Raw genomic sequence first — 27328 nt, 5'->3', positions numbered from 1 at the left:
ATAAAGTAGAGCCAGGTGTGTACCTGTTTGGAGTTTACAGTATTCAGTCTATTGAGATATTGCATCCACAACATTTGGTGACGAGGTAACAAGAACCTTTGCATGCAAAAATGAGCACAATTGGAATTCCGGAGTGATTGGTGGAGGGAGAAGATTGGGCAGATTTTATAGCCCGCTTGAACCAGTACTTCATGGCCAACAAAATGGAGAAAGAGGCAGACGCAGTTCGACGCCGAGTGGTCCGAAAATCTATGGACTCAAAGAATCTCATCTCGCCCTTAAGTCCAACGGCCAAGGACTATGAAACATTGTGCGCTCTGGTACGTGACCATCTCAAACCAGATGAAGGCATCATCATCTCAAGATATCGATTCTATACGCACATTCGTTCTGAGGGTCAGGATGTATCGGAATTCGTTGCCGACCTAAGACGTTAGATGGACCGTGTAAGTTCGAAACTGCGTTGGCAGACATGCAGCGGGACTTCTTTGTAATTGGCATCAATCACAAAGTGATCCTGCATAAGCTACTGGCGGCGGAGACGCTGGATTTGAGCAAGGCCATCACGATTGCCCAATCATCCAGGACAACGGACAAAAGCTTAAAACAGCTATCATTGAAAAATCGGAACTCGGCAAGTATTGTAAACAAGATAGTATTGTCGTTTGGCAGAGCTGCATATGGCAGGGCCTACCTGACTGCATACACGAAACTTGTGGCTGCTCAGAGAAGTCTGCCAACGGGAATGAATCCGATATCAACGTGTTGGCATTGTGGGGGAAATCATCAGCATCAGCAGTGTCGGTTTAAACAGTATATTTATAAAGGCTGTTCGAGAGTGGGGCATCTCCAGCACGTGTCCGCAACGGAGCAAGCGTGCTGCGACACACCACGTGGAGGATGATAACCAGTCTAGCGCAGATCCGGATATGCAATCCAAGATACCAGAGGAGGAAGTGTATCGACTGTATTCGTTCCTCACAAAGAACCAACTGTTAATGATTAAAGTAAAACTTAATGTTGTGCCGGTATCGATGGAATTGGACATGGGTGCAAGTCAATCAATAATGAGCCAGAGGACATTCGACAGGTTGTGGGATACTAAGGCTGTGAAGCCTAAGCTGAGTCCAGTCAATGCCAAGTTGCGAACGTACACTAAGAAACTCATAACGGTGATTGGCAGTGCAGTAATCAAGGTGTCGTATGATGGTGCGGTTCACGATTTACCATTACGGATTGTTCCAGGCAATGGCCCAACGTTGTTCGGCAGAAACTGGCTAGAAAAAAATCAAATGGAGCTGGAACGATATGTTGGCCTTCATAGCTAGGGGATTTGAGTATAGGAGCAGGGAGGTCTTACTGCAGTTGTACAGAGCCTTGGTGAGGCCTCACCAGGAATATAGTGTTCAGTTTTGGTCTCCTAATCTGAGGAAGGACGTTCTTGCTATTGAGGGAGTGCAGCGAAGGTTCACCAGACTGATTCCTGGAATGGCAGGACTGACATATGAGGAGAGACTGGAGTGACTGGGCCTGTATTCACTGGAGTTTAGAAGGATGAGAGGGGATCTCATAGAAACATTTAAAATTCTGACGGGACTGGACAGATTAGATGCTTAAAGAATGTTCCCGATGTTGGGAAAGTCCAGAACCAGGGGACACAGTCTAAGAATAAGGGGTAAGCCATTTAGGACTGAGATGAGGGGAAACTTCTTTATTCAGAGAGTTGTTAATCTGTGGAATTCCCTACCGCAGAGAGTTGTTGATGCCAGTTCATTGGATATATTCAAGAGGGAGTTAGATATGGCCCTTACGGCTAAAGGGATCAAGGAGTATGGAGAGAAAGCAGGAAAGGGGTACTGAGGTGAATGATCAGCCATGATCTTATTAAATGGTGGTGCAGGCTCGAAGAGCCGAATGGCCAACTCCTGCACCTATTTTCTATGTTTCTATGTCAGCCAACACATCCACAGCTACCATTGAGAGCCTTCGTGTCATGTTTGCTACGCATGGTCTGCCTGACATCATTGTAAGCGGCAACGGATCTTGCTTCACCAGTATGGAGTAGTTTCAAGAGTTCATGAAACTCAATGGTATCAAACATGTGAGGTCAGCCCCATTCGAACCCACATCCAATGGACAAGCAGAGCCTGCTGTCCAAACCATCAAGCAGAGTATGAAACGTGTAACTCAAAGTTCACTGCAAACTCGCGTGTCACTCACTTAGTTATAAGACCCCATACGCTTACCGGGGCCTCCCCTGCTGAACTATTGATGAAGAGAGATCTCAGGACCAGGCTCTCTCTTGTCCACCCTGACTTGAATAATCGTGTCGAAAACAGACGTCAAAGTCAACAAAGGTATTATGATCGCACTACTGTGTCACGCGACATTTCTATCAATGATCCTGTGTATGTACTGAATTATGGTCAAGGTCCCAAATGGATCACCGGTGCTGTTATGGCCAAGGAGGGTAACAAAGTGTTTATTGTTAAGCTCAAGAATGGGTAAACATGCAGGAAACATGTTGATCAGATAAAGCTGCGGCACACGGATGAACCGGAACAGTCTGAGGAAGACACAGTGACCAACCAACCTACACTCAGTCATCAGAGGATTCAGCTGTCATCAATGAATCTGGACTTTCAATCCCTGACATGGTCAATGAATCTGGACTTTCAATCCCTGACGTGCTCATTGGCTACCCAGCTCCCAGTCATAACAGACTCAGAAACACTCGCCGAAAGCTGGAGTTGAACTGAGACGTTCAACTCGGGAGTTGAAAGCCCCGGACCGTCTCAATTTGTAAAAAGACCGTTATTAATATCTTAAAGGGGGATATTGTCATGTATGTATGCTTGGGTTTACTAGCCACCAGGTGGCGCCACTGTCAGTGGTCATTGGGCAGTACGCATGTGTGCGTGGCCCAGGTATAAATGGCCAGCCATCTTGTAATGTAATCACTTTGGGCCCTAATAAAGTAGAGCCAGGTTTGTACCTGTTTGGAGTTTACAGCATTCAATCTATTGAGTTATTGCATACACAACAATTTGCATGCCAGAGATGGGCTCTGTATCCTCCGCTGGGGAGGTGATGAGGCAGCAAGCCGAGGCTCAACCAGCTTGTTCAGTTTACAGAATCCATAACACCGTTCAAAATAACAAGGAGCTGATTTTCCTCTGCTTTACACCCACAGGAAGGTTATTTCCTGGCCATAAAGCATAGGACAAAGAGGCAGGGACTAGGAACTGTTCAAGCAGGTCACCACCCCCTTGGGTTGCACACTTACTTCAGGGTTTCCATGTGCTTGCTGCCTGACTTCTTTGATCCGCCAATCAGAGGTAACTGGGCGCAGGCGGCTCCAGCGAGTGGTGGAGCCCCAGTGTCTGGAGCAGGCACAGAATGGCATATTAATGAGGTGGGAATGATGTCACTGTATCTTTTGCCTTACTTTCCTTGAGGCCCTACCAGAGCTGTTGCCACAGCAACTGGCCTAGGTGCTTGACACATCCAAGAAGGGATAGGCAGCAAGCACATGGAGGCATCAAAAAGATAAGTACCTTTTTTTAAATTCGGGTGCGGCACTAGGATCTTTGGGCCATCTTGTTGTTGTTTTCTGTAGCAGCCTGAAAGCCCCGCAGTACTGGCCATGACTGCTGTTGTAGCAGTGGTCAACTTTCCTCCTGTGCTTCTGTGTGCTGGCCTCTGAGTCGGGGGGGAAAAGGATCAAGTGGGCCAAGAAAAAAACTGCTCCTTCTGAGCATGTGCTGATGGACAGCACAAACTTGCTGGGAGTGTTCCTTGCCGAGTTGAACTATTCGCAGCAGTATGTGAATTGCTTGACCTGTAGATTAACTTACTTAAAGAGATTGTTTTTTTAATTTAGTTGACGTTAGTTTTTTTGCTGTCTAGAAATGTTTTTTCATTCCAAGATCTGTGCTTCTGGAGAGAGTGCCAAAGGCCAAAGACAGCAACCCCTCTCAAATCCAACTCACCCAGCAGCATGCACATCTCGCCAGTCATCAAACAGGAAGTTGGCACTGCCCCATTCTGTCATTTGCCTCCACAATGGGTTTCCTTTCATTTTTGCCTGGTACTTCTCTTAACCCTCCTCTGCCAACCCTACCCATGGTAAAATCTGATAAATATTTAAAATTGGACGGGCTGAACAATATTTGCCCTTCTATGCTGCAACTTATCTTTAAATATACACGTTGCTAGCCAGATTTTGGACATCGCCCAAAAGCACCCAGTCTTTCCCAGCACAGATTTTGCCAGCCTTACAAAATCAGAGTTCAAGTATTGAGTTGGTGCATCTTTAGAGCTTCGCCCAGCAGAAATTTACCACTTTGATTTTATTACCATCAAAGCACTATCTGGCTTGAACTACCTAACAATATGGTCAAAAGGTTTCTAACATCATACATAGGCCCCCCCCCCCCCCCCACCTCACAGCACAAGCTACATTCAGAAAAAAAATACAACAAAAATTGGCACCTGCTCCATTTTAAAAAAGTAAAAAAAGCTTACTCAGCTGTCACTTTGCCAGAATGAGGATTGTCAAAAAAGGACATTTGGTAAAAGAGTCTGAAATAATGAGCTACGTGTTTGGGAATGTAATGAAGCTAACCTGTTTTGGGCTAGTTTTTAGTGAGGATATGAATGAATGGAAGTGGAAGTTTCCATACATCTAGTACCGTACTCTCAGAATACCTCGGCTGCCAGACCTCCCCTCCCCTCCCCTCGGCCCAGGCATTTCTGGACTCGGGACGTCGGGAAGACGTTCCAAAGTCCAGAAATACACAGAATCCGGAGCGGCCTCGGACCCGAGGCTTCTGGATTCTCGACGCTGTGCCTGCAAAAGACAATTCTGTGGTTCTCGGAGTGAAATTGGCTACTTGGTGACAATGTGTGTCAAATTATGATGACTTCTGCACCATGAATTCACGCCCCTTAGTAATAGCTCAAACTCATTTCATGCAGCGCAGAAAATGGAGACATCTCTCCCAGTAGTCTGTGATGGATTCTGACATTGGTCTTGAGGATGGAGCAGCCTCCTAACCTATTGTACCAGCCCGACCCAATATGGATCCATTCTTTGGATAGTATCTTAAAATATAAAAATTGAGCTATTGCTACCCTTCACAGTTATCAAGGTATTCCCCAATTTGCGTATATTTTAGGACAACAAATAAACCAATGTTACAATCAAACTCGAAGAGAGTTTTTTTCCCATTTTCTTTCTCTCCTGAAATGTTGGGAGTTGGTCCCTGTTCTATTAAAGTGGTCATTAAAGTACAAGTCCAGAGAGGTTTTGTGACCATGGAGACACTCGCGCATACACACACTTTTAAGTAAGGCATGCAATCAGGAGCTGGAGCATTAGCTAATCCTAATCTCCCCAACTTAGACTGTGACATAAATGAAGCATTTTTGTCTCTGTTTATTGGTTGGTTTATTTATTGCTGGTCACAGTACACAATGAAGAAATACTGGTTTCTGTTGACTATTTCTGCAAGGTACAGGACAATGGATGTTAAGTAGTACAAGCATGATACGGGAATGGTTGTGAGTAGTGGAGTTTTGGATGAGTTAGAGTGTATGTAGGTTGGAACTTGGGGAGGCCAGCAAGGAGAACGTTGGAGAAATTGAGCTTGGATAAATCAGCAGTAATGGCAGGGTGTGGGGTTGATGTTGTAGAAATGGAAATATTCAGTCATGATGGTGGAAAGGATAAGGCATTTGATGCAGAGCTCATGGTCAAACAGGACACAAAATCTGTGCATAGTTGGGTTCAACTTGAGCAAGCAGATCGGAGGCAGATGGAATTAGGAGGCAAGGGTGCAGAGTATTTGTCGTGACATGGACAAGATTGCTTTGGTCTTGCAGATGTTAAGTTAGAGAAAGTTTATGCAGTTAGATTGTGCCTATGGAGTCAAGGGTAGCGGCAGAGATAGAACTGGAAGCAATTTCATGCTTACAGATGATGTCACTGAGGACAGAAAAAGGAGGGGGAGGCAAGAATGGAAATTGGGGCACTCCCAAGGTGATCATGTGGGGGTTGAAGTAGTAGTAATTGCAGAAGATGTGCCGGTTACAATGGGCGTGGAACTAAGCAAGAGTGATGGTATGGAGCAACAATACAGAGGAGAAACAGAGGGGGAAGACAGAGTGTCAACCACGCTGAGATCAAAAGGTCAAACAGGTCAATGAGGAATAGTGCACCAGAAGTCCAATCACAAAGCATGTCATTGGTGACTTTGACCAGGATGGTCTTATTGTCTTGGGTAGGATGGAAACTGGACTGAAGTGTTCAAAGCTACTGGGAAAATGGGCATGAAGCAGGTGGCGCTGCCATGTTCAAAGACCTTAGGAAATGAAAGGGAGCTACATACTCCAACGCCAGGAATATTAAAACAGAATTAACTTAAGCCACAAACAAAACACAGACACAAATGCACATGCAGACATACAACAGATCAGAGCCAAAATAATTTAGACAATTCTAAAAATAAAAGCAAGCTAGAACAAGATTCTGAGAGTAGCCATGCATGAGTAGACATGCATACACATACTGCACTCAAGGAAACATTTTAATTAATGCTACTCCATGCATTTGTACAGAGACTGGGAAAATATTTCAACTTAAGCTGAATCATTATTTGAGGGAAAAATTGATTTTGTTGCCAAATCATAAGTCAGTGCCATAAGAAGTGATTTGTGGACTCCAAACATTCAGCCTCAAGGTAGGAAAACTGTGGCATGCAGTATGACAATGGGGTTGATAAAGCAAGAAACTATAAACAGCCAATAGAAGATTAATAAAGAAAACTCAAGATGAGTGACATTTGGTTTGAAGAGCAAGTACACATTTGCAATTCTAATGGTGGATAGCATTTCAGTTTGGGTTTATTTTTTTTGAATAGTGAATGATTCTTCATTATGCTTGGGAACATCTCCCGCATTCCATGTATGCTCCTATGAACATTCATCAGGAGTCAAAATATAACCAGCAATTAATAGAGCATCCCAAAACATTTAAATTAGGTATTTTCCTACAAATTATGAACTTTCAGATAAAATTTCCCAATACATCAAGACAAATCATAGTTAAGGGGAAAATCTAACAGTGTTTGCATGCAAGACATGATTGCATAGAACTTCACAGGGCATTCCTTTGTAAGTCAAGCAGTAACATGATTACTTTAAATGTATAGTCTAAATTCAGGATTTAAAGGAGACAGGACAGGAGTCTTAGAAGCATGTGTGACGAAAAGCCTCTATGTTATATGGACAGTGGGAATAGAAGAATTTTACAGTCACTGTGCTTCAGGCCAATTAAGCTTAGTAAACAGTCAAGCCTAATATGGTATGCAACAAGTGCTCAAAAAACATCTTCGAATTGTTACCCTTTAATAATTGAGAAATGCTAAGGCACCAGCAAGCAAGATATTGCAACGGAATGCTGCACACATTATCAGATTTTCGAATTATAATCCTGCATAATTTCAATTGTCGTACTTGAAAGACTTCACAGATTCGAGGACACCACCAAAGAAATGCAGATTCAAAGGGGGCGAAATTGGCCCTCGCCCGGATTGGGGGCGGTAACCTTCCGGGGCGAGGACTGTTATTGCCTGGCCTGGAAGTCCCACCCTTACATGGAATTGGGCACCTGCGCCCCTCAAAGGAAGTGGAGCGCTGTCTCCGGCATTTTGCTTCCTTGGAGGGGTGCTTCCGGGGCGAGAGCCCAAAACTATACAGAGCAACATTGACACGCAACAACTCCCCTCCCCTTCATTTAAAGGGGAGGGCAGCTGCGCATTCTGCAGGCCCTTTAGTGGCCAGCCATTGGGCCACCAGCGACGTGATTGACCAGGCCAGTGGCCCGGCACCCAAAACGGCGTGCCAGGCTGCATGATGGCGGCCCGGTCAATGCGAGGGCCACCACTGTCGGGCCGACAAAATAAAATGGCGGCCCAGGGCATGAAAGCCCTCTCCTTTAAGGGGCCCCCTAGCGGCAGATGTCCAGCAGCTTTGTGCCCCGTGAAGCTGGCATTGACATTGGCTTCTACCAGCCTCACGGCCCACAAAGGGGTTGGCGCAGGGCGGTAAGGAGTCAGCACGGGGTCAGCGCGCACTACGATAATGCCACCGTTGGGTGTGCGCCAGCACGGGGTGCAGCACTACCGGGACAGCTCCCCCTGCAATCCTCCGGGGCAATTTCCCGGGAGGAGCTATCACATCCCTCGTCCGGGCCGTAAAATCCATTGCGCCCTGTTAACGCCCCCCAGAGGCATTAACGGGGCTTTAAAAGGGGGAAATTTCGGCCCGCAAGTCTTCAGTCATACCCATTACTGTGTACAGAAACCTTAATGCAACTGCCCCGAACAGAACATAAAGATATGGTATGTTCATTAAAATACGTTTTTTGGTACTCAAACCCTCCTCCAATTATTTTTCAGGCTGTTATATTCATTTTAACAAAAATTCTCAGCTCCTTTGTCTTGGTTAAGTAGCGATCAGTCAACTAAAAACCAACCCTAAATATTTAACAGAAAAACAACCAAAATGTGATCGATTCTAATATTCCTTACTGTGAGAAGTAAACACTGCTCCGTATATTGAAAAGGGTTTCAGTTTGTCTCTTAGATCCTATAAATGTCATTAAACATTTCACCAGTGTTCTTTGTAGAAAATCCTAGTGCTTCATGCAAAATCAGTACACTTACTAGACTGAGAAACCTGATTTACCAGTTCCAAGCTTGAACTAATATATTAATTTAGTTCCTACATTACAACAAAATCAAAGATAATGTCTGGATTACTGTAAATGAAAAGAAGTTAAGACAAGCTGGTCAGGAGCCAGCCCAAAATTAGAACTATTGCAAAACATTGTTACAACACATATCTCTTAATAAATTGTCTCATAACCAGCCTTTCCTCATTCCTGAATTCAAGTCTGCATAGGTGACATTTGAAGGGTAATTTTGAAAGTTTGCGCTACCAACAGGAAGCTTTATCTGCAGCTGCGCATACCTGGAATGGTGGGCAGGTTGCCCATGGATTCCAATCCATTAAAATTAGTAGCGGGAAAATTGTCGGCAGTGTGCCCACAATTTCCTGATATTCTTCCTTGGCGGAGAGCGGGAAATTGGGCCTTTGATGTTGCAACAGTTACAGTAGATTAGACCTGCGATTTTCTTTTTACCGTCTGCAACATTTAATGTACAAATTTCCAACTGCTTTCAAACCACATGCATTTACTCCTTCCATGGTTCAGCAAATTTGTCCAGTGAGCTATCCAGGCCTGGTTCAATCACAGTCTCAACGGATTTAGCTGACTGCAGCCATGGTGACAAAGGGGGTGGGGGTGGGGGTGGGGGGTGCGGAAAACGATGACAAACGGTCCCAGAAAAAAAATGGGGTAGGGAGGTGAGAACTGGCCAGGGCTCCCACTCTTGATCATTACCTAGTGAGCTGTACTGCCTGAAGTTGTGAGGATTTCGGATGAGGACAGGGATGGAGGTGGTCATGGTGCTTCCAGTGGTGAAATAGCTTGCTACACTCATGGCAAAGGTCACATAGAACTATTGGCCAGTTGGTTGAGTTACTGGAGGTCACCTGTGCCCCAGCAAGGAATCAAAAGCTTCAGTAAAGGAGTGAAAACGAAAGAAAAATTATGGCTAAAAACTGGCAAAGGCCAAACAAATAGCATGAATTGATTATTTGGACTGAGCATCTTTTATTCCTCTTGATAGAATCATGCACCTATCAAATTAAAAATTAGGAAGTTAGGGTTTAGAAGGGAAGTCAGGTGGAAGTATTTCAATATAAAGGTGATAGACGAGGAATAAATTAATAGAGAAAGCTATTAAGCAGACAGATTAAATGGATTCAAGAGACAACAGGATGCATTTTTGAAAATGTAAGCATATGAGATATGAGAAGGTGGTAGGTTAAAAATGGATTGGGTTGCATGGGTCTAATGCCCTTTTTAAAAGAATTCTTGTGTTCTAGATGACACAGCTACCTGTGTTAGTGGGTATGTATTCACTTGAACCGTCGTCCTGTGTCCCTCGCCAGTCTTGGTTGCATTTTTACACATAACATTCTAATAATCATCATTTGAAGAAAACTTTGGAATGATTTTAAAGTACAGAGTGCTCCAGACATTGGACTCGGTATATATTTACACAGATGAATTGGGGCACTGCAATATGGGCTTGATAAATGTACATGTAGCTTCACATTGGATCCTAAATTCTGACTAAAATGACAAAATGGAAAATGTTAAATTAGAATCCATGCTTGGATGGAACTTCCTGCTGCACACATTTGCAGAAACATGCAAATAATCTATCGGCCGCATAAAAGTAAGTTTCAATAAATAAATCCTTTTTCATTTGCACCTGTAGCGGGAAGGGAGTAACCTGACCCAGGAGAAATCATCCAAGGCACATAATTCTAAATATTCTGGAGACTACAACAGCAGAGGCCATTGATCCCTCACACAACTCATACATTGATTGCATAAATAAGCCACTGTGTAAAGCCATTTATCCAAATTTGATGAAAGTTTGTCCTTATAAGAATTTTAAAAGTGCTTGGAGTGTCATTCTGGAAAACATGTTGCAACTTGCAGGATTGCTAATTTCTTAAATATACTGATCATGTAACCTATATTTTTTAACCACAAGTAGTATTATTTGCTCGCCCACAGGTTCCGTTTGGCACAAGATAACTGTGATGCCATTGGTCTCTTTTGCAGCCATTTGCAAGTTGAACTATTACAACTTCACGCACATATTCAAATTACATTAATTTAAATTTAAGAGCAATGAATACACTTTTATTATGGAAAAATCCTGGAACTTCTCACTCGACAACAATGTGGGACCATCCTCAGCAGCAGTGGTTCAAGAAGGAAGCCCACCACCACCTTTGCAGGGCAATGAAGTATAAGCAAAAAATGCAGGCCCGCCAGCAGGTCCCACATCCCAAAAATGATTTTTTTTTTGGTAATTACATAGTCACTTCATGTTTTAGAATTTTTACATAAACAATTTCCAAAACTTGGGTTTCACAGAAGACACAAGCCAGTGCATCCATCACTCCAAAGTTTGTGAAGTATTATCACAAAAAAAATATCAGTCATTATGAATAAGAACATAAGAAATAGGAGCAGGAGTAGGCCATACAGCCCCTCGAGCCTGCTCCACCATTTAATATGATCATGGCTGATCCGATCATGGACTCAGCTCCACTTCCCTGCCCGCTCCCCATAACCCCTTATTCCCTTATCGGTTAAGAAACTGTCTATCTCTGTCTTAAATTTATTCAATGACCCAGCTTCCACAGCGAATTCCAGATTTACAATCCTCTGAGAAGAAATTCCTCCTCATCTCAGTTTTAAATGGGCGGCTGCTTATTCTAAGATTGTGCTCTCCAGTTCTAGTCTCCCCCATCAGTGGAAACATCCTCTCTGCATCCACCTTGTCAAGCCCCCTCATAATCTTATACGTTTCAATAAGATCACCTCTCGTTCTTCTGAATTCCAATGAGTAGAGGCCCAACCTACTCAACCTTTCCTCATAAGTCAAACCCCCCATCTCCGGAATCAACCTAGTGAACCTTCTTTGAACTGCCTCCATGGCTGATCTTTGACCTCAACTCCACTTTCCCACCTGATCTCCATGTCCCTTGATTCCAATAGAGTCCACAAATCTATCTATCTCAGCCTTGAACATTCTCAACCACGAAGCATCCACAGCCCTTTGCGTAAAGAATTCCAAAGATTCACAACCTTCTAAGTGAAGAAATTCCTCCTCAACTCAGTCTTAAGTGGCCAACAACTTATACTGAATCTATGCACCCTAGTTCTAGACTCTCCAGCCAGGGGAAACAACCTCTCAGCATCTACCCTATAAATCCCCCTCAGTATCTTGTATGTTTCAATGAGATCACCACTCGTTCTTCTAAACTCCAGAGTATAGGCCCAATCGACTCAATCTCTCCTCATAGGACAACTCTCATATATACCAGGGATCAATCTAGTGAACCTTCATTGCATTGCCTCTAAGGCATCAATCCTTCCTCAGATAAGGAGATCAAAACTGTGCACAGTACTCCAGGTGTGGTCTCACCAAAGCCCTGTACAATTAAAGTAAGTCTTCCTTACTCCTGTACTCCAACCCCCTTGCAATAAAGGCCAACGTGCCTTTGTCTTCCTAATTGCTTGCTGTACCTGCATGCTAACTTTCCGTGTCTCCTGTATGAGGATACCTAAATTTCAGAATGACCCTCTCTTTAAAAAGTTCCATTTGCATCTTTGCAGAAGATGGTGTCACAGATCAACTGAGAACGGTCACAAACTGGAGGAGGTCCGCCAAGTAGGCTGCAATTAACAGCCCTGGAGCAGAGGATAGCGTCAATGATTAAATGCCACAGGAGAAGACCAACAATCAATGCGGAAGCTGGGCCCAGTTTTCCAATTGAGGGTAAGCCCTGCAAATTGCAGTCTGGGTTGGATAAATGTTAAGTCATGCATGTGCTTCCTACGCTTCTCCTTCCTCAATGCTGCTAACCAAGCATCTATCTTTTGTTTCGAAGAGGTTGTGCATCAGGAAGAGACAAAAGGTGCACCTGAAGTTGAAGGAGAGAATGGTCAAGAAAACAGCATGCCAGATATTTCAATTCAAGACAATGATGGGCAGCAATAAGTCATAGACAACGTGATGGTTACCCTGGATTTGGAGGTGCTGAACCCCTCGAGGATTCCAAGCCCTTTCATGAGCGAATCAAGCGAGAAGACTTTTCTAGGTGTGACGTCTGAGGTTGCGGGTACAAGTGTGTCACAGCAAGCCACACCTGCGAGACATCGTAGGAGGGCAAACCCCAGACCTGATCCAGAAACACTGGACTCTGAGAACATAGGACATCTTGTGGGGATGAGCGGGGAGTAAATCAAACAATCTCGACTGCTCTTGGAAGCCTTTGGTGGGGTGAGGGCAGAGTTGGGGGATTGTCATTACAGGATGAAAGACTTTCGGGAAGGTTGAATGAGGTAGTATTGGTAATAGGGGGGCTCACCCAGGCTGTCCTTACTGTGAGGAGTGCTTTCCACTCTACACCAAATTCAAGGGTTGATCCTGAGAATGCGGTTGACTACGAAGAGATATTCAGGCATTCCGCTTTGCCACATTTTGGCTCTGTCCCTGTTGTAGCCCAGCATCAAGAAACATTGCACCAGAAAAGAAACAGACTACATGTGGGGGTGTGGGGGTATGGGGGGGCAAGGAAGCAGAAGTCTGCAACTATGGGCATGCGCAAGGGTAACGGCATCTACTGGGACAGGATTGGCGCACAGCGCTAATGAAGAGGATAGATGTCTTGTTTGTTTTTTGGTTGATTTAGTTGATTATTCTTTGTAAAGTTTTCCATGGCTCTGAATAAAGTTTTTGAAGTTTTGAAGGTTTAAACATAAGTAAAGTCAAGCTAATTACAACTGTGCTGTACAAATGTTTAATATTTTATAATTTGGGACTTTTAACCTGACTCCTGCATTTTTTAATGCTGCACTAATAAATATTACAGGGGAACCAGACTGAAAATGTAAAATGGCATCACCTCTTGCAATTTATTGATTTAAATGATACAGGGGCAGGTTTCAGTACTAAGGTGGTCATGGATCCTGCCTTGTTCTGGGTTACTGATACATGCAACAAAGTACCATGGTGCATATAGCAGTGACCCTCACCCAATCTGGATCCATGAACAACTTAGTCTTATTGTCCATCTAAGCACTCCCAACACTCCAAAACTTCATTGAAACATACAAGATTTGTGGTGGTAACATTTAACATAAATTACATATTTTCCACTTAAGCACTCCAACACTCCATAAAAACCTAACAGATTTGTGGTGGGATTATTTTTATTTTTCCATTTAATGTTCCACCTTTAATAAAGATGACTACTGCTTGCCTTTGAGCACTGTCCTTTGTGTGCAGACCTTCGGCCTGGGCTAGCAGCAGGCTGCATGGGAGGAGGACCTTTGGCCAGGGGCTAGCAGCGGTGCCATTCGACGTCCAGGAGAGTGGGGAGAAGGCTGCACTGGATCCCAGAAAAAGAAGAGGTTTGGTACGCTGATTCTACATTTTTGGAACTTTTTAATGTGTTCCTTCAACTATTTGGAGTATTTTGGGCAGTGAGGACATCGATGGAAAAAGGTAAAGATTTTATTATGTTTTATTTTTTTGCCATCATACTTTTTTCATCGCAGGGGCATCAGTTTGGATAAGTTTTTATTTATTTTTTATTTTATACCTGCTTATAGTTAAAATTTGGTCATTAAATTACCTTAGAATTTAATTGTAAGCTAAATGGAAGTCCCTTCGGCCAGGGATAGGAGTGGGCCAGTGCGGATTCTCTAACTGCAGGTAAGGGTTTTGCCGACGGTATTTCTAGTGTCTCTGCGCCGGTTTAAAAAAATTTGTAGGTGGGGAAAGTTTCCCTTATGTAAAGAAATGGCGCAGAACCTTCTTTTACAGGTACTCCAGTGCCAGAATGTTAGACGCTGGCGTCCCAACACTGGGGAATCTTTGGACTGAGCTTTGGTGCCAAAAAATTCACTAGGCGCCGAAAAAACGGCACCCAGTGATGGGTAAAATTGGGGCCAAAATCCCATTGCAGACTCTGTGTGCCTTCCTCACAGCTTACTTTCCAACCTAGCTTTGTATCAAGAGTTTTAGAAGATCACAACCAATACATTCGCTATCTCTGTAGCTACATCTTTTAGAGCCCGAGGATGTAGACCATCAGGTCCAGGGAATTTGTTGGCTTTTAGTCCTATTAGTTTCTCAAGTACTTTTTCTCTATTAATTACTTCAAGTTCCTCACTCTGATTAGCCGTTGGCTCCCCACTAGTTTTGGTATGTTTTTTATGTCTTCTATTGTGAAGATAGATAAAAAATATTTGTTTCAAGTCTTTGCCATTTCCTTATTCCCCATTATAATTTCATCTGTCTCAGCCTCGAAGGGACCAATGCTTACATTTGCTACTCTCTTGCTTTTTACATATTTGTAGAATACGTGTCATAATTCAACTGTTAGATTGTGGCATTTAATGGTCAGAAATACTGACCGATGAAAAACACTGCGCTGTAGCCAGTAATGGAAGATGCAACACTGGAGTGTACAGTTAATATCTTAATCCAAGAGCTAAGCCACGAACTTGATGCAGCTGCACCTGTGGTTTTCTACTGGCAATATGGATAAGCAATGGCATGTATCACGTGTACCAGCCTGCTGCTTCCACATTCACAGCCATAACATTTCAAACAACATCTGTCAACGATCTTTATGATGTTCAAATCAGAGTCTTTACAATCAATCACTTCTAAAAGCAGCATGAAACTAGAATGATATCAGAATTGCAGACTGTTCAAGCTTTGGTCCATTTACTATGTAGCAAGCAAGAATGATCTTCTGAGTGCTGAGAACAGAGGGCTCCAGATTGTAATAGCACGTAAACTCATTAGCCCTCACTGACTGGCCTTTTCACAAAATGGACCACTTCACAGACGCATAACATGTTACTGTGGGAAAAGAGAAACAGAAGCAGCAGAACCCACCCCCTGTCAGCCAAACATGGAACAGATGGCACTAGTTGAGGTTTCAGGGAAACTCCACTCTGTCTGCCAACTAAAGGAAATATTGCAGTAATAGCATTAATAAAATAAACCAATTAAAACAATGTTGTACCACACTGGGCCTGGAAGAGTTTGAGAACTTCTCTATATATTTTTCTACACTCCCCATAGCTTGCAACTCTTGAATAATCAAACACTCTGCATATGTTTACACTGAGAAAATTGTGTCACAACTATCTATACTCTTCATAGCCTGATATTAAATAACCAGCCAGCTGCCACACTGGCAACGAAGATATTATCTTGACGACAACTATTTTGATTTGTAAGCAGTACTCTGCTTCCCCTAGAAAACTATAAAAATCAACGTTAATATAAGAACTACCATACAAGCTGTACTTCATATGGAAGAGTAAATACACCTAAAATAAATTAAAACAAATGTGACTCTCTCTCTAATTACCTGAGATAATACTTTTGATGGTTCAACAAAAATATTTGAAAAGTGAAAAGGGATTATGTCACTCATCACAAAGCTGAGTTCTTTAAAGATTTCAGAGGTAATATATAATTTGGAAAAATTATTATCCCAATTTTCTTCCCAGCTCTCTTGATGGGGCTAACTCGTGCAATGCTCCATGTGCTGGCAGCGGTAGTTCATACAGGTAACTCTTCTTCATGTGTGATCGTTGATCATGACTGTTGTCAGATTATTTGAACATGGGGCATTACAGTTGAGCCCAACGTACAAAAGTGTGGGTTTCCAGCTGGGCTTTTCGATATTGCCCAAATCCTGGAACTCTGGCACATGTCCGCTTTCTTTAGCCCAAGGACACAAGAGCCCAGCTGTAGTATTTTTACCACCACGTGGTTGAGATCAGTTAACAGAAGAGATTCGGGATCAAACTTAGAGATTAGTTCCACTGGTTAGCGCACTTGTCAACTAATCCAATGATTAGTTAATTAATTATCCAATTAATGTCACAAATGACATCCTTTGTGACTGTGACAAAGGTAAACTATTCCTCCTTGTCCTTCTGGATCTGTCTACAGCCTTTGACACAGTTGATCACTCCATCCTCCTCCAATGCCTCTCCACCAATATCCAGCTGGGTGAGACTGCACTCTCCTGGTTCCGTTCTTATCTATCTAATTGTAGTCAGAAAATCTCCAGCAATGGCTTCTCTTCTCGCCCGCATCGTTACCTCTGGTGTCCCCCAAGGATCTGTCCTTGGTCCCCTCTTATTTCTCATCTACTTGCTGCCCCCTTGGCGATGCCATCTGAAACCACTGAGTTAGTTTCCACATGTATGCAGACGACACCGAGCTCTACTTCTCCACCACTTCTGTCGACCCCTGCTTGGTATCTAAATTGTCAGATTGCTTATCCGACATCCAGTACTTGAAAAATGTTCTCCAATTAAATATTGGAAAGACCGAAGCCATTATCTTTGGTCCCCACCTCAAACTGCGTTCTCTAACTATGACTCCGTCCCTCTCCCGAGCATCAATCTGAGGGCGAACAAGACTGTTCGTAACCTAGGTGTCATATTTGAACCTGAAATGAGTTTCCAGCCACATATACGCGGCATAACTAAAACTGCCCCTTTTTCCACTTCCGTAACATTGCCCGCCTCCGCCCCAGCCTCAGCTCTTCTGCTGCTGAAACCCTCAGTCATGCCTTTGTTACCTCTAGACTTGACTACTCCAACTCACTCCTGGCCGGCCTTCCACATTCCACACTACATATTCTTGAAGTCATCCAAAACTCAGCAGCCTGTGTACTAACCCGCGCCAAGTCAACATCACCCATCACCTCAGTGCTTTCTGACCTACATTGGCTCCCAGTTAAACAACGCCTCGCTTTCAAAATTTTCATCCTCGTTTATAAATCACTTCATGGACTTGCCCCTCCCTCTTTTTCAGTCTCACAATCCCACAAGATGTCTGCGCTCATCAAATTCTAGCCTCTTGAACATCCCTCATTATAACTGCTCAACCATCAGTGGATGTGGCTTCAGCTGCCTGGGCCCTAAGCTCTGGAACTCCCTCCCTAAACCTCTACTCCTCTACCTCTCTTTCCTCCTTTAAGATGCTCGTTAAAACCTACCTCTTTTGATCATCTGCCTTAATTTCTTCTGTGGCTCGGTGTCAAATTTATCTGTTTGTCTGTAGCACTGTTGTGAAGCGCCTTGGGACATTTTACTATATTAAAGGCGCTATATAAATAAAAGTTATATTATTATTGTTAATAATCCATCAATGGAGCTTTTTAAAAAAATATATATAAAGGATTAAATTTTACTATAAATGATTTATAAATGCCTTTCAACTTTTTGTTTAATGTTACTATGTAGGATATGATCTTCCACCACTGTCACAAATAGTACCAAACATTCAAAGAATTAACCAACATGCCTCTGGGCTATTGAAGGAGGGAAGGAAACAGCTATAGTCCCCGCACCCAACAACCATTCGATCAGTGCTGGAATATGTGAGTGTGCATTTTGTGGACAGGGTCAGACTCGGCTGTAACACCACTCATGGTCAAACAGACCGCCAACTCTGAATCTAGGATCACATATAAAGATTAGCCATTTGGGGAGATAGTGGATAGATGTCCACCCTTGTGGAATTCTAGCTTTATAGAAGTTCAGTGCCTCCAGAAGAGAAGTATTGAACATTGAGAAAATGAAAGGAAAGCGGCTGGGTTAGCATCTGAGCACCACAGGGATAACCTTAATTGGTGGAGGGCCACATAACTGAATTACCTTTATATACTTCCAGTGATGGAGCCTCCATGCTGGAACAATGAACTCGGGAAATTACCCTTATGCGTAGGGATACTGTAAGTGCATTCGTGCGATTTCATCAGTTCGGTATTTTCGAATGTGTTTCAGATTGTTCTAGTGTCACCAAACAGGAAACGTTCATGAATGCACTTACAATTTCACTACATATAGTGACCAGAGGAATGCTTACCCATGATATGCTTACTGAGGGGCAGCTAGGTAGTTTATTCTGTAACAGATTTGCTGCTTTCTGGGACCGTACAAGCTGATTATCCAATTCATTTACCTTGTTGGCAGTCACTTCCAGAAATCCTTTCACTTTGTTCTTGGGACCTTGGATTCACACTGTTGTTTCCTTGCAGGATGACGTCTTCCTTGATAAGTGAGCCTTTATTTACAGAATTAACTCGAGTAGGAATTGGCACAAATGTAGGATCTAGGTCCATTATCAGTTTATTGAGTTGTTCAATTGACTGATCAATATCCAAAGTTGGGGAAGACGACAAATCTTGCTCTTTCGATCCTAACCCTGTACCTTCAGCAGTCTGATCAACCTCAGAAGGTTTGAGACTTTGCTTCTCATGTTCAAACAAGACCTCAGAGGATTGGTGGTCTTGTAACTTACTGTCTCCTGATAATGTACTAAGCCCCCTCTGCACTGCATCCCTACTGCTGGACCCTCTTGTGGGAGTATCAGGAAGTTTGGGCACCGTGTGTGTTCTGGTCTGATCTTCTCCAGTGCCCACCATTGCAAACCTCAAATCATTTTCTGCTGGATAGGTATACTGTTGCGCAACAACCATCTGCTGTTGTCGCACCCAGGTTTGAGTTGAATAATTGCTCTGATTATAACCCTGTGGTTGTGTTGACAGTGAAGGATTTCTTGGTCGTTGAAAAGCATTCTTTGCCTCAGTAACTCCAACAAAAGTTCTGTCATACGCGGTTTCTGTTCCTATACTAAGATCCGGTACAACAGCAGTATGCAGATCGTCTCCAGTGTTGCTTCCAAATCCATCTGATAGCAAAGAATTTTGACTGCTCTTGTGAAAACTGAAGTTTCCCAAATTGTTTGATGGTTGGCCTTCTGAAGATGAGAGTGTCCCTATGCTGTCCACACTATGCAGATCATGACTTGGCATTTCATCATCTAAAATGTCAGTCTCCCTGTCCTTAGCTTTCAGTTCGCCATTCACATGAACCTGAGCTGGTACAATGTGACGTACTCCACTGTATTTTACTCTTGTTTCAGTCATATCCTTCAATTGTACAGAATTATCCAGCCCAAATCCACTTAAAAGCCTGTCCAACTCGGCCTTCTCTTGTAGGCTTAGGCCTCGCTTGACGCCTGGTGGCAAATGCTCCTCTGTTCGGTCTGTTCTTATGGAGGCTGTAGAGTTTCCAGAGTCACTGCTGACTGACAGAGTGTGGTCAATTTGGTCAGGACCTGTAGTTACAGGAGCACCACCAATAGGAATGTTGCCCTCGGAGGAGCTTTTCTTCCGTACCTTGGCATACAGGCTTCCATCGATTGGCCCTTGGGTGTGTGACACTAGGATAAAAAAAGAAGAAAAAAAAACTTAACAAAAAGTAATCACATTAAACCACCCAATATCATGATGTGTCAATGATACTAGGAACGGCTGAGAAAACTTCAACATTAGCTCAAACTCAACAGCAACAAATGTCCACTTTTCATTTTAATTGTGCTTCCAAAATTGCATTGTCATCGAGAATATATATTTTTTAGCCCCCAAACTGATTTTAATTCTATCAGTAATGTTCAATTAGCACTTATTGCACTCAACAGCCACTATGCAAAAGAATGGCACATATGTACAAGGCTGTCTTTGCTAGGCTGAGTATTGAAGCTTGGAGCATTACTCGGAGCTATAAGCTTCAATTTATTTCACATTAAAAATACTTCTACTGGAAGTGAGTTTCACAATTTTATGCGAGCATTCCTTATTGAAATATAATACGTTGAAACTTGTATTTATCATTAAATATTTTTCACTCCAGGCCTTCCAGATGGAATTCATCAATAGAAAAAGTTGGATTTACTTTTGAAAATGTACATATAAACAAAGTAGGTCCTAGCAAGCAGCAAGTTATGACAGATACCTCCATGTGTGCGACTAACCATAATTTATTTGGGACTTCCTTGCTCATGAGTTATCCAGTGAACCTTGTGACTACAGGTAGTTATCATATTTTACTGCTGACATATCCTCTATCAATCTTGTATAAAGATGCAATCAAAGTGACAAGCAAATTATCTTTTATCCCCCCAAGGCACCATAACTAAGGAATTACTAGTCATAATGACAGTACACACTTTTGCTAGAGGGCATTATTATTGTGTTATTTTATGGCATTGCACAAAAGTACTCCATGTTTTCCCAGTGATATATTCAGAGATGTCAATATTTCCAATTTTATTTTCTATTTCCTTACCTGTAGCAGGTAGTCCTTTAATCTGCAATACTGATGGACTACAACTGATCACTGTACAATTCAGCTCTTTGCATGTAAATTCATGGGACTGTTATGATAAAGACAAGAGGACTCATGTCCCAAGGACTTACAATTACTCAAGTGCGACAGCTTTCATTCTGAAACTTAATACATTTTTCAGCGGAGTCTCAAATGTGGTAGGCTGAAAAGATGTTCTCTTTATCTGGCTATGTAGAGGGTGACTTAAAGAACAATAATACAAAGCCTCTCCCAAAGGCTTGGTGAGTAAATATGCTGCCTGGCTAACAGAAGCAAATAAATCAGAAAGATGCTATGGTCCGATCCCTGCTGTGTGCTAGATATCAGTGGATGACAAGATTCAACTGTGATGCCCTCCACTGCCAAAGAGCCTGCTGACACTTACTATCCAAACTCACTGAAGAATAATCACTTGAGTGAGGTGTTGGAGGGCTGCCAGAAAACTGTACCACAACATGTGTTAACATTGTAGCAGATCAGGGGAGAAAATGGAAGGAAAAAAACAACAATCCAATTAAAGGGTTAGTGTGTCATAAACCACAAGAGCAAAAAATACATTAAATCCAAGCCTTTTTCTTTGAGAACTTGGTTTCCAATGCCTCTGAAAAAAGTAGTCACATTGCCACATAAAGTAAGATCTTAAGGAATATGAGCTTTGTGAATAATGTATATTGTAAACATCATCTGCTACCTGTCCTCTAGATGGCATTATTCCATAGTTAATACATTTTACAAGAATTACCATCCTGTATTTTACTTCCAAATACTGCTAATTAGATGCATAAAAATCACATTCATCTGCTCCTGCATCATAACAATGAACCCATTCCTGTGGAAACGGGGTTTCCATATTGAGAAATGGCACATTCTCTTTAATGCAGTAATTTAGTGACACAACATTCTTAATTTGTCTCATTTCACCCCACAGCTCTCCCCTGGGAGCCAAGAACTTTCAGAGCTACTCTCACACTCTATACTGGACAAAGAATAAGACAGAACATGTGGAATAATTTTATTCTCATTATGAATTGTCAACTCTCTCTAGACATGTACATTTCACAACTTTGTTGGCATGACGAAATGCCCTAATTACAGATTAACCAAGTTCAAAGACATCAGTGTTTTGAATAATGCCAGAACATGTCTGGATCACATTAAAGTAGAAAGATTGATCTCAACATCAACAACTAGACTGAAATTATTAATAATAAATCCTGTTCAATTTCTTTTAAACAGTGCTACCATCTTTTTAATCTTATGTGGCTGGAGTGTCCTGCCACAAAGCCCAAATAGAAGTAAACTAGATAAAGGTATTTTAGCTGATAACACATCCCTCCAACTGTCCTTTTGCCACTCACTCAACACTTGTAAAAATAGAGGTAAAATGATTCCAGCTAGGTAAATACATCTGGGCCCCATCCACATGCTATCCCTACTTGCAAACAGCACAAATGTCACAGTAAGAATAAATACCCGACCGAAGAGGTGGTGTGTAGTTCAGAGAAATCAGTTAAAGCAAACGTTTTGTAGAAATATTTGCACACTGAGGCAACTCTGGGCATGTTCGTTACTACATTCCATTTCACAAGAAAGTTTTTTTTAAACTTTGGCTTGTCCCATTTTCATTCTCTCTCCCCCACCTCCAAACACACAAACTTTACAAACCATGATCTATGTTAATACAATCATCTTACCTTTCACGCTGTGTTTCATTACTGCAGGTATTAAAGGTTCCTCTAAAGAGTCCAGCTTTAGGCAGAATTACTGCACTCCAGGCTTACAGTGCGGCAACAGCATTGGAAAGGGGCCCTTATTTTTCATTATACTGTGCGCTTTCCTCCCACTGAAGGTGACTGGTCTTACAAGATATGCATGAGACTTCACACTGGCCAAATATGGCAATGGAAAATGTAAACAAGGGGGCGGGATGTCATGTGTGTTCGAGCTAGCTGCGAGCACCAGTGGAATTTATGCCTAGTGGTTGAAATCATACTACACGTAACTTGGTGACTGAGTGTTGAAGGTATTCATTTTGTTAACTTAGTCCAGCTGTTTGGTCAGAATTTTCAGAGCCGAGAGCAGACAGGTTATAACCAATAAAGATAATAGCCCTGAAATTATGCATGGACTAATAGCGTACAAATGCTTAAGGCAGTCATCTGAATTCCCACTCTCTACTATTTTATGAAGATTGTAAATCATTTAAAATAAATGAGTTAATGCCTCTACTATAATAGCAGAAAGCAGTCTTGATAATATTGTTTACAGACTCATGACTGCTTCAAAAATAATGTACATTTATGTAGCACCTTTAGTGTAGGAATACAATTTTAAATTTGAGGCGCTGTTGGACTGAGAGCCAATGTCGGTCAGCGAGTATGGGGTGAACTTGTTGCGAATTCGGATACAGGCAGCTGAGTTTTCGATGAACTGAAGTTTATGGAGAGTGAATGGGAGGCTGGCCAGGAGCGCATTGGAATAGTTGAGTCTGGAGGTAACAAAAGAATGGATGAGGGTTTCAGCAGCAGATGGGCCGAGACAAGGGCAAAAACGGGCAATATTACTGAGGTGAAAGTAGGCAGTCTTGGTGGTGGAGAAGATATGGGGTCGGTAGCTCAGCTCAAGGTCAAATAGATTGCCGAGGTTACGAATGGTCTAGCTCAGCCTCAGACAAAGGGCAGGGAGGGGAATGCAATTGGTGGCTAGCGAACAGAGTTGGTGGCAGTGGCCGAAGTCAATGGCTTCGGTCTTCATAATATTTAACTGCAGGAAATTTCTGCCCATCCACAACAACAACAACAACAACTTGTATTTATATAGCGCCTTTAATGTAGGGAAACATCCCAAAGTGCTTCACAGGAGTATTATGTGATTAAAAACTTGACACCGAGTGGCATAAGTAGAAATTAGCGCAGGTGGCCAATAGCTTGTTCAAAAAGTTAAGTTTTAAGGAGCGTCTTGAAGGAGGAAAGAGAAGTAGAGAGGCTGAGAGGTTTAGGCAGAGAGTTCCAGAGGTTGGGGCCTAGGCAACAGAAGGCACGGCCACCCATGATTGAGCGATTATAATCAGGGATGCTCAAGAGGGCAGAATTAGAGGAGCGCAGACATCTCGGGGGGTTGTGGGGCTGGAGGAGATTATAGAGATAGGAAGGGGCGAGGCCATGGAGGGATTTGAAAATAAGGATGAGAATTTTGAAATCGAGGCGTTGCTTAACCGGAAGCCAATGTAGGTCAGCAAGCACAGAGGTGATGGGTGAATGGGACTTGGTGCGAGTTAGGACATGGGCAGCCGAGTTTTGGATCATCTCTAGTTTATGTAGGGTACAATGTGGGAGGCCAGCCAGGAGTGTGTTGGAATAATTAAGTGTATAGACTTAACAAAGGTATGGATGAGGGCTTCAACAGCGGATGAGCTAAAGCAAGGGCGGGGACAGACGATGTTACAGAGGTGGAAATAGGCAGTCTTAGTTATGCTGCGGATATGTGGTCGAAAGCTCTATTCGGGGTCAAATATGACACCAAGGTTGCGAACAGTCTGGTTCAGCCTCAGGCAGGAGTTGGGGAGGGAAAATAAGAGCATAAGAAATAGGAACAGGAGTAGGCCATACGGCTCCTTGAGCCGGCTCCGCCATTCAATAAGATCATGGCTGATCTGATCATGGACTCAGTTCCACTTCCCCACCCGCTCCCCATAACCCCTGATCGTTTAAGAACCTGTCTATTTCTGTCTTAAGTTTATTCAATGTCCCAACTTCCACAGCTCTGAGGCAGCGAATTCCACAGATTTACAACCCTCAGAGAAGAAATTCTTCCTCATCTGTTTTAAATGGGCGGCCTCTTATTCTAAGATCAGCCCTCTAGTTCTAGTCTCTCCCACCAGTGGAAATATCCTCTCTGCATCCACCTTGTCAAGCCCCCTCATAATCTTATACATTTCGATAAGATCACCTCTCATTCTTCTGAATTCCAATGAGTAGAGGCCCAACCTACTCAACCTTTCCTCATAAGTCAACTCCCTCATTCCCGGAATCAACCTAGTGAACCTTCTCTGAACTGCCTCCAAAGCAAGCACATCCCTTCGTAAATATGGAAATCAAAACTGCACACAGTATTCCAAGTGTGGCCTCACCAAAACCTTATATAGCTGTAGCAAGACTTCCCTGCATTTAAACTCCATCCGCTTTGCAATAAAGGCCAAGATACCATTGGCCTTCCTGATCACTTGCTGTACCTGCATACTATCCTTTTGTGTTTCATGCACAAGTAACCCCAGGTCCCGCTGTACTGCAGCACTTTGCAATCTTTCTCCATTTAAATAATAACTTGCTGTTTGATTTTTTTCTGCCGAAGTGCATGACCTCACACTTTCCAACATTACACTCCATCTGCCAAATTTTTGCCCATTCACTTAGCCTGTCTATGTTCTTTTGCAGATTTTTTATGTCCTCCTCACACATTGCAGGGATGGAGACAGTGGCTAGGGAACGGAGTTTGTGGCGGGGACTGAAAACAATGGCTATTCAATATTTAATTGGCTAAAATTTCTACACATCCAGAACTGGATGTCAGACAAGCAGTCTGACAATTTAGAGATCGTGGGGGAATCGAGTGAAGTGGTAGTGAGGTAGAGCTTCACTCTTCATGCCAAGGGTGACATTTATTTATTGATCAGAAAATCACATCCAGAAACAAAATGATGTTTTGTATTGGAATTGGTAGTTCTGGGGAGAATTTGTCCCCTGCTATTGTTGGGCACCATTCAATTTACAAGTAGTTTCAACAGGAGCTATCAAATATGCTCATTAGATGATGCATTGAAGTTGGTATGTAGCAAGCAATATTACAATGCTAGAACAGTTTTCTGTTACTTCCCTCCCCTCTCCCAACATAGGACACAGCTCTTTATACAAAAGACAGCAATTGAACAGATTTCAGAGACAAAAGCAGCACCCATTGTTTTCAATAAAATCTGTGAGACAGATTAGCATTCCAATAGGCTCCTAGCAAAACAACCTTTGAAAAAAAGTGATAAACCCCCCATAAACACATACATAGAAGGTCAAAGTGTACCCTTATTGTTAAATAATAATCCAAGTAAAGCTACAAAATCATCGCATTCAGACTATTTACCATTGTGTCAAATAGAAAAAATCCAATTCAGACACATATCCATAAACAGGCTGTACAATGAATTATTTCTTTTACCAATTCCAAAGTAGACTGAAATCAATTTGCCACTCTACTGGTTTAATCTTACACACAGAAACCTCATTTGAGATAAACAGTACAGAATTATCAATTCTATCGCACAACCAGTGACTACTTTCTGTGCAATAAAATGACTAAATTCCCTATTCTTATTTATTTGTAGCAATAAAGGGCCCAAGTTTCCACAAGAAAAAAAACGGGCGCCCCTCCGAGCTGGGCGCCCGTTTTTCGCGCCTAAAACGGCGCCTAAAAAAATCCTCGGTAGTCTCCACCAACTTACAGGTCCTGTGGCACTCGGCGCAGCCAGCACGAGCTGTGGGGGGGGGGGGGCGGAGCCAGGTCCCTGCGCTGAAAACAGTGCCAGGACCTCTGCACATGCGCGCTACAGTCGGCACGCAAGTGCAGTAGCTCCAGGCGCCGAACTGTGGGAGGGGCCCGAAGCACGCAGCCCCTAGCCCTGGCTGAATGGCCTCACTGGGGCTGCGTGAATGAGGCTCCTCCCACGGCCAGCTCCTGCTCTCCCCCCCACCCCCCCCCCCCCCCCCCCGCCGACCAGACCCGACCCGACACCCGCTCCGACCGAGACCCGCTCCCCTCCCCGCCCCGACACCCGCTCTCCCCCCCCCGCCCCGACCCGACACCCGAGACCCGCTCCCCCCCGCCCCGACAGAGACCCGAGACCCGCTCTCCCCCCCGCCCCGAGTCCCGCTTCCCCCCCCCCCCCGACTCTCTCCTCTCTCCTCTCTCCTCTCTCCCTCTCTCCCTCTCTCCCTCTCTCTCTCGCTCAGCGGCATGAACAGCTACAGCATTCTCCCTGGCTGAAGCACTTTTACACAGGTAGGAGATGGTTTATTTAATCTTTTCTTGGCTTATAAATGTTTATTCAGGTTGGATTTATTTGTATAATATTTGTAGAAGTATAAATAAGGATTTATTGTCAAATTTAATGAGTTCCCTTCCCCCCCCACCTCGTTCTGGACGCCTAATTTGTAACCTGCGCCTGATTTTTTAATGTGTAGAACAGGTTTTTTCAGTTCTACAAAAATCTTCACTGGCGCCATCTATTTTAGTTTGGAGTACAATTTTCACTGTGGAAACTTTCAAATCAGGCGTCAGTGGCCGGACACGCTCCCTTTGAAGAAAAATTCTGTTCTAAACTAGAACTGTTCTACCTGACTAGAACTG

At 43.2% G+C, this 27328-nt stretch overlaps 1 protein-coding gene across 8 annotated transcripts in view; it reads right to left on the bottom strand.

Moving 5' to 3' along the window:
* Positions 1-27328, bottom strand: part of LOC139264547 (tensin-3-like) — a 548053-nt gene that overhangs the window by 85758 nt on the left and 434967 nt on the right. For all 8 annotated transcript variants that reach the window (XM_070881176.1, XM_070881175.1, XM_070881177.1 and 5 more), the window contains one exon: positions 18729-19991. In XM_070881176.1, the coding sequence (XP_070737277.1) occupies positions 18729-19991 (1263 nt within the window). The remainder of the gene's footprint in view (positions 1-18728; positions 19992-27328) is intronic.

Source organism: Pristiophorus japonicus, chromosome 5 (genome assembly GCF_044704955.1).
Source record: "Pristiophorus japonicus isolate sPriJap1 chromosome 5, sPriJap1.hap1, whole genome shotgun sequence".
In the NCBI taxonomy this organism is placed as follows: Eukaryota; Metazoa; Chordata; class Chondrichthyes; family Pristiophoridae; genus Pristiophorus; species Pristiophorus japonicus.
Note: the sequence above shows the minus strand (reverse complement) of the source record. Positions and strands in the feature narration are given on the sequence as shown.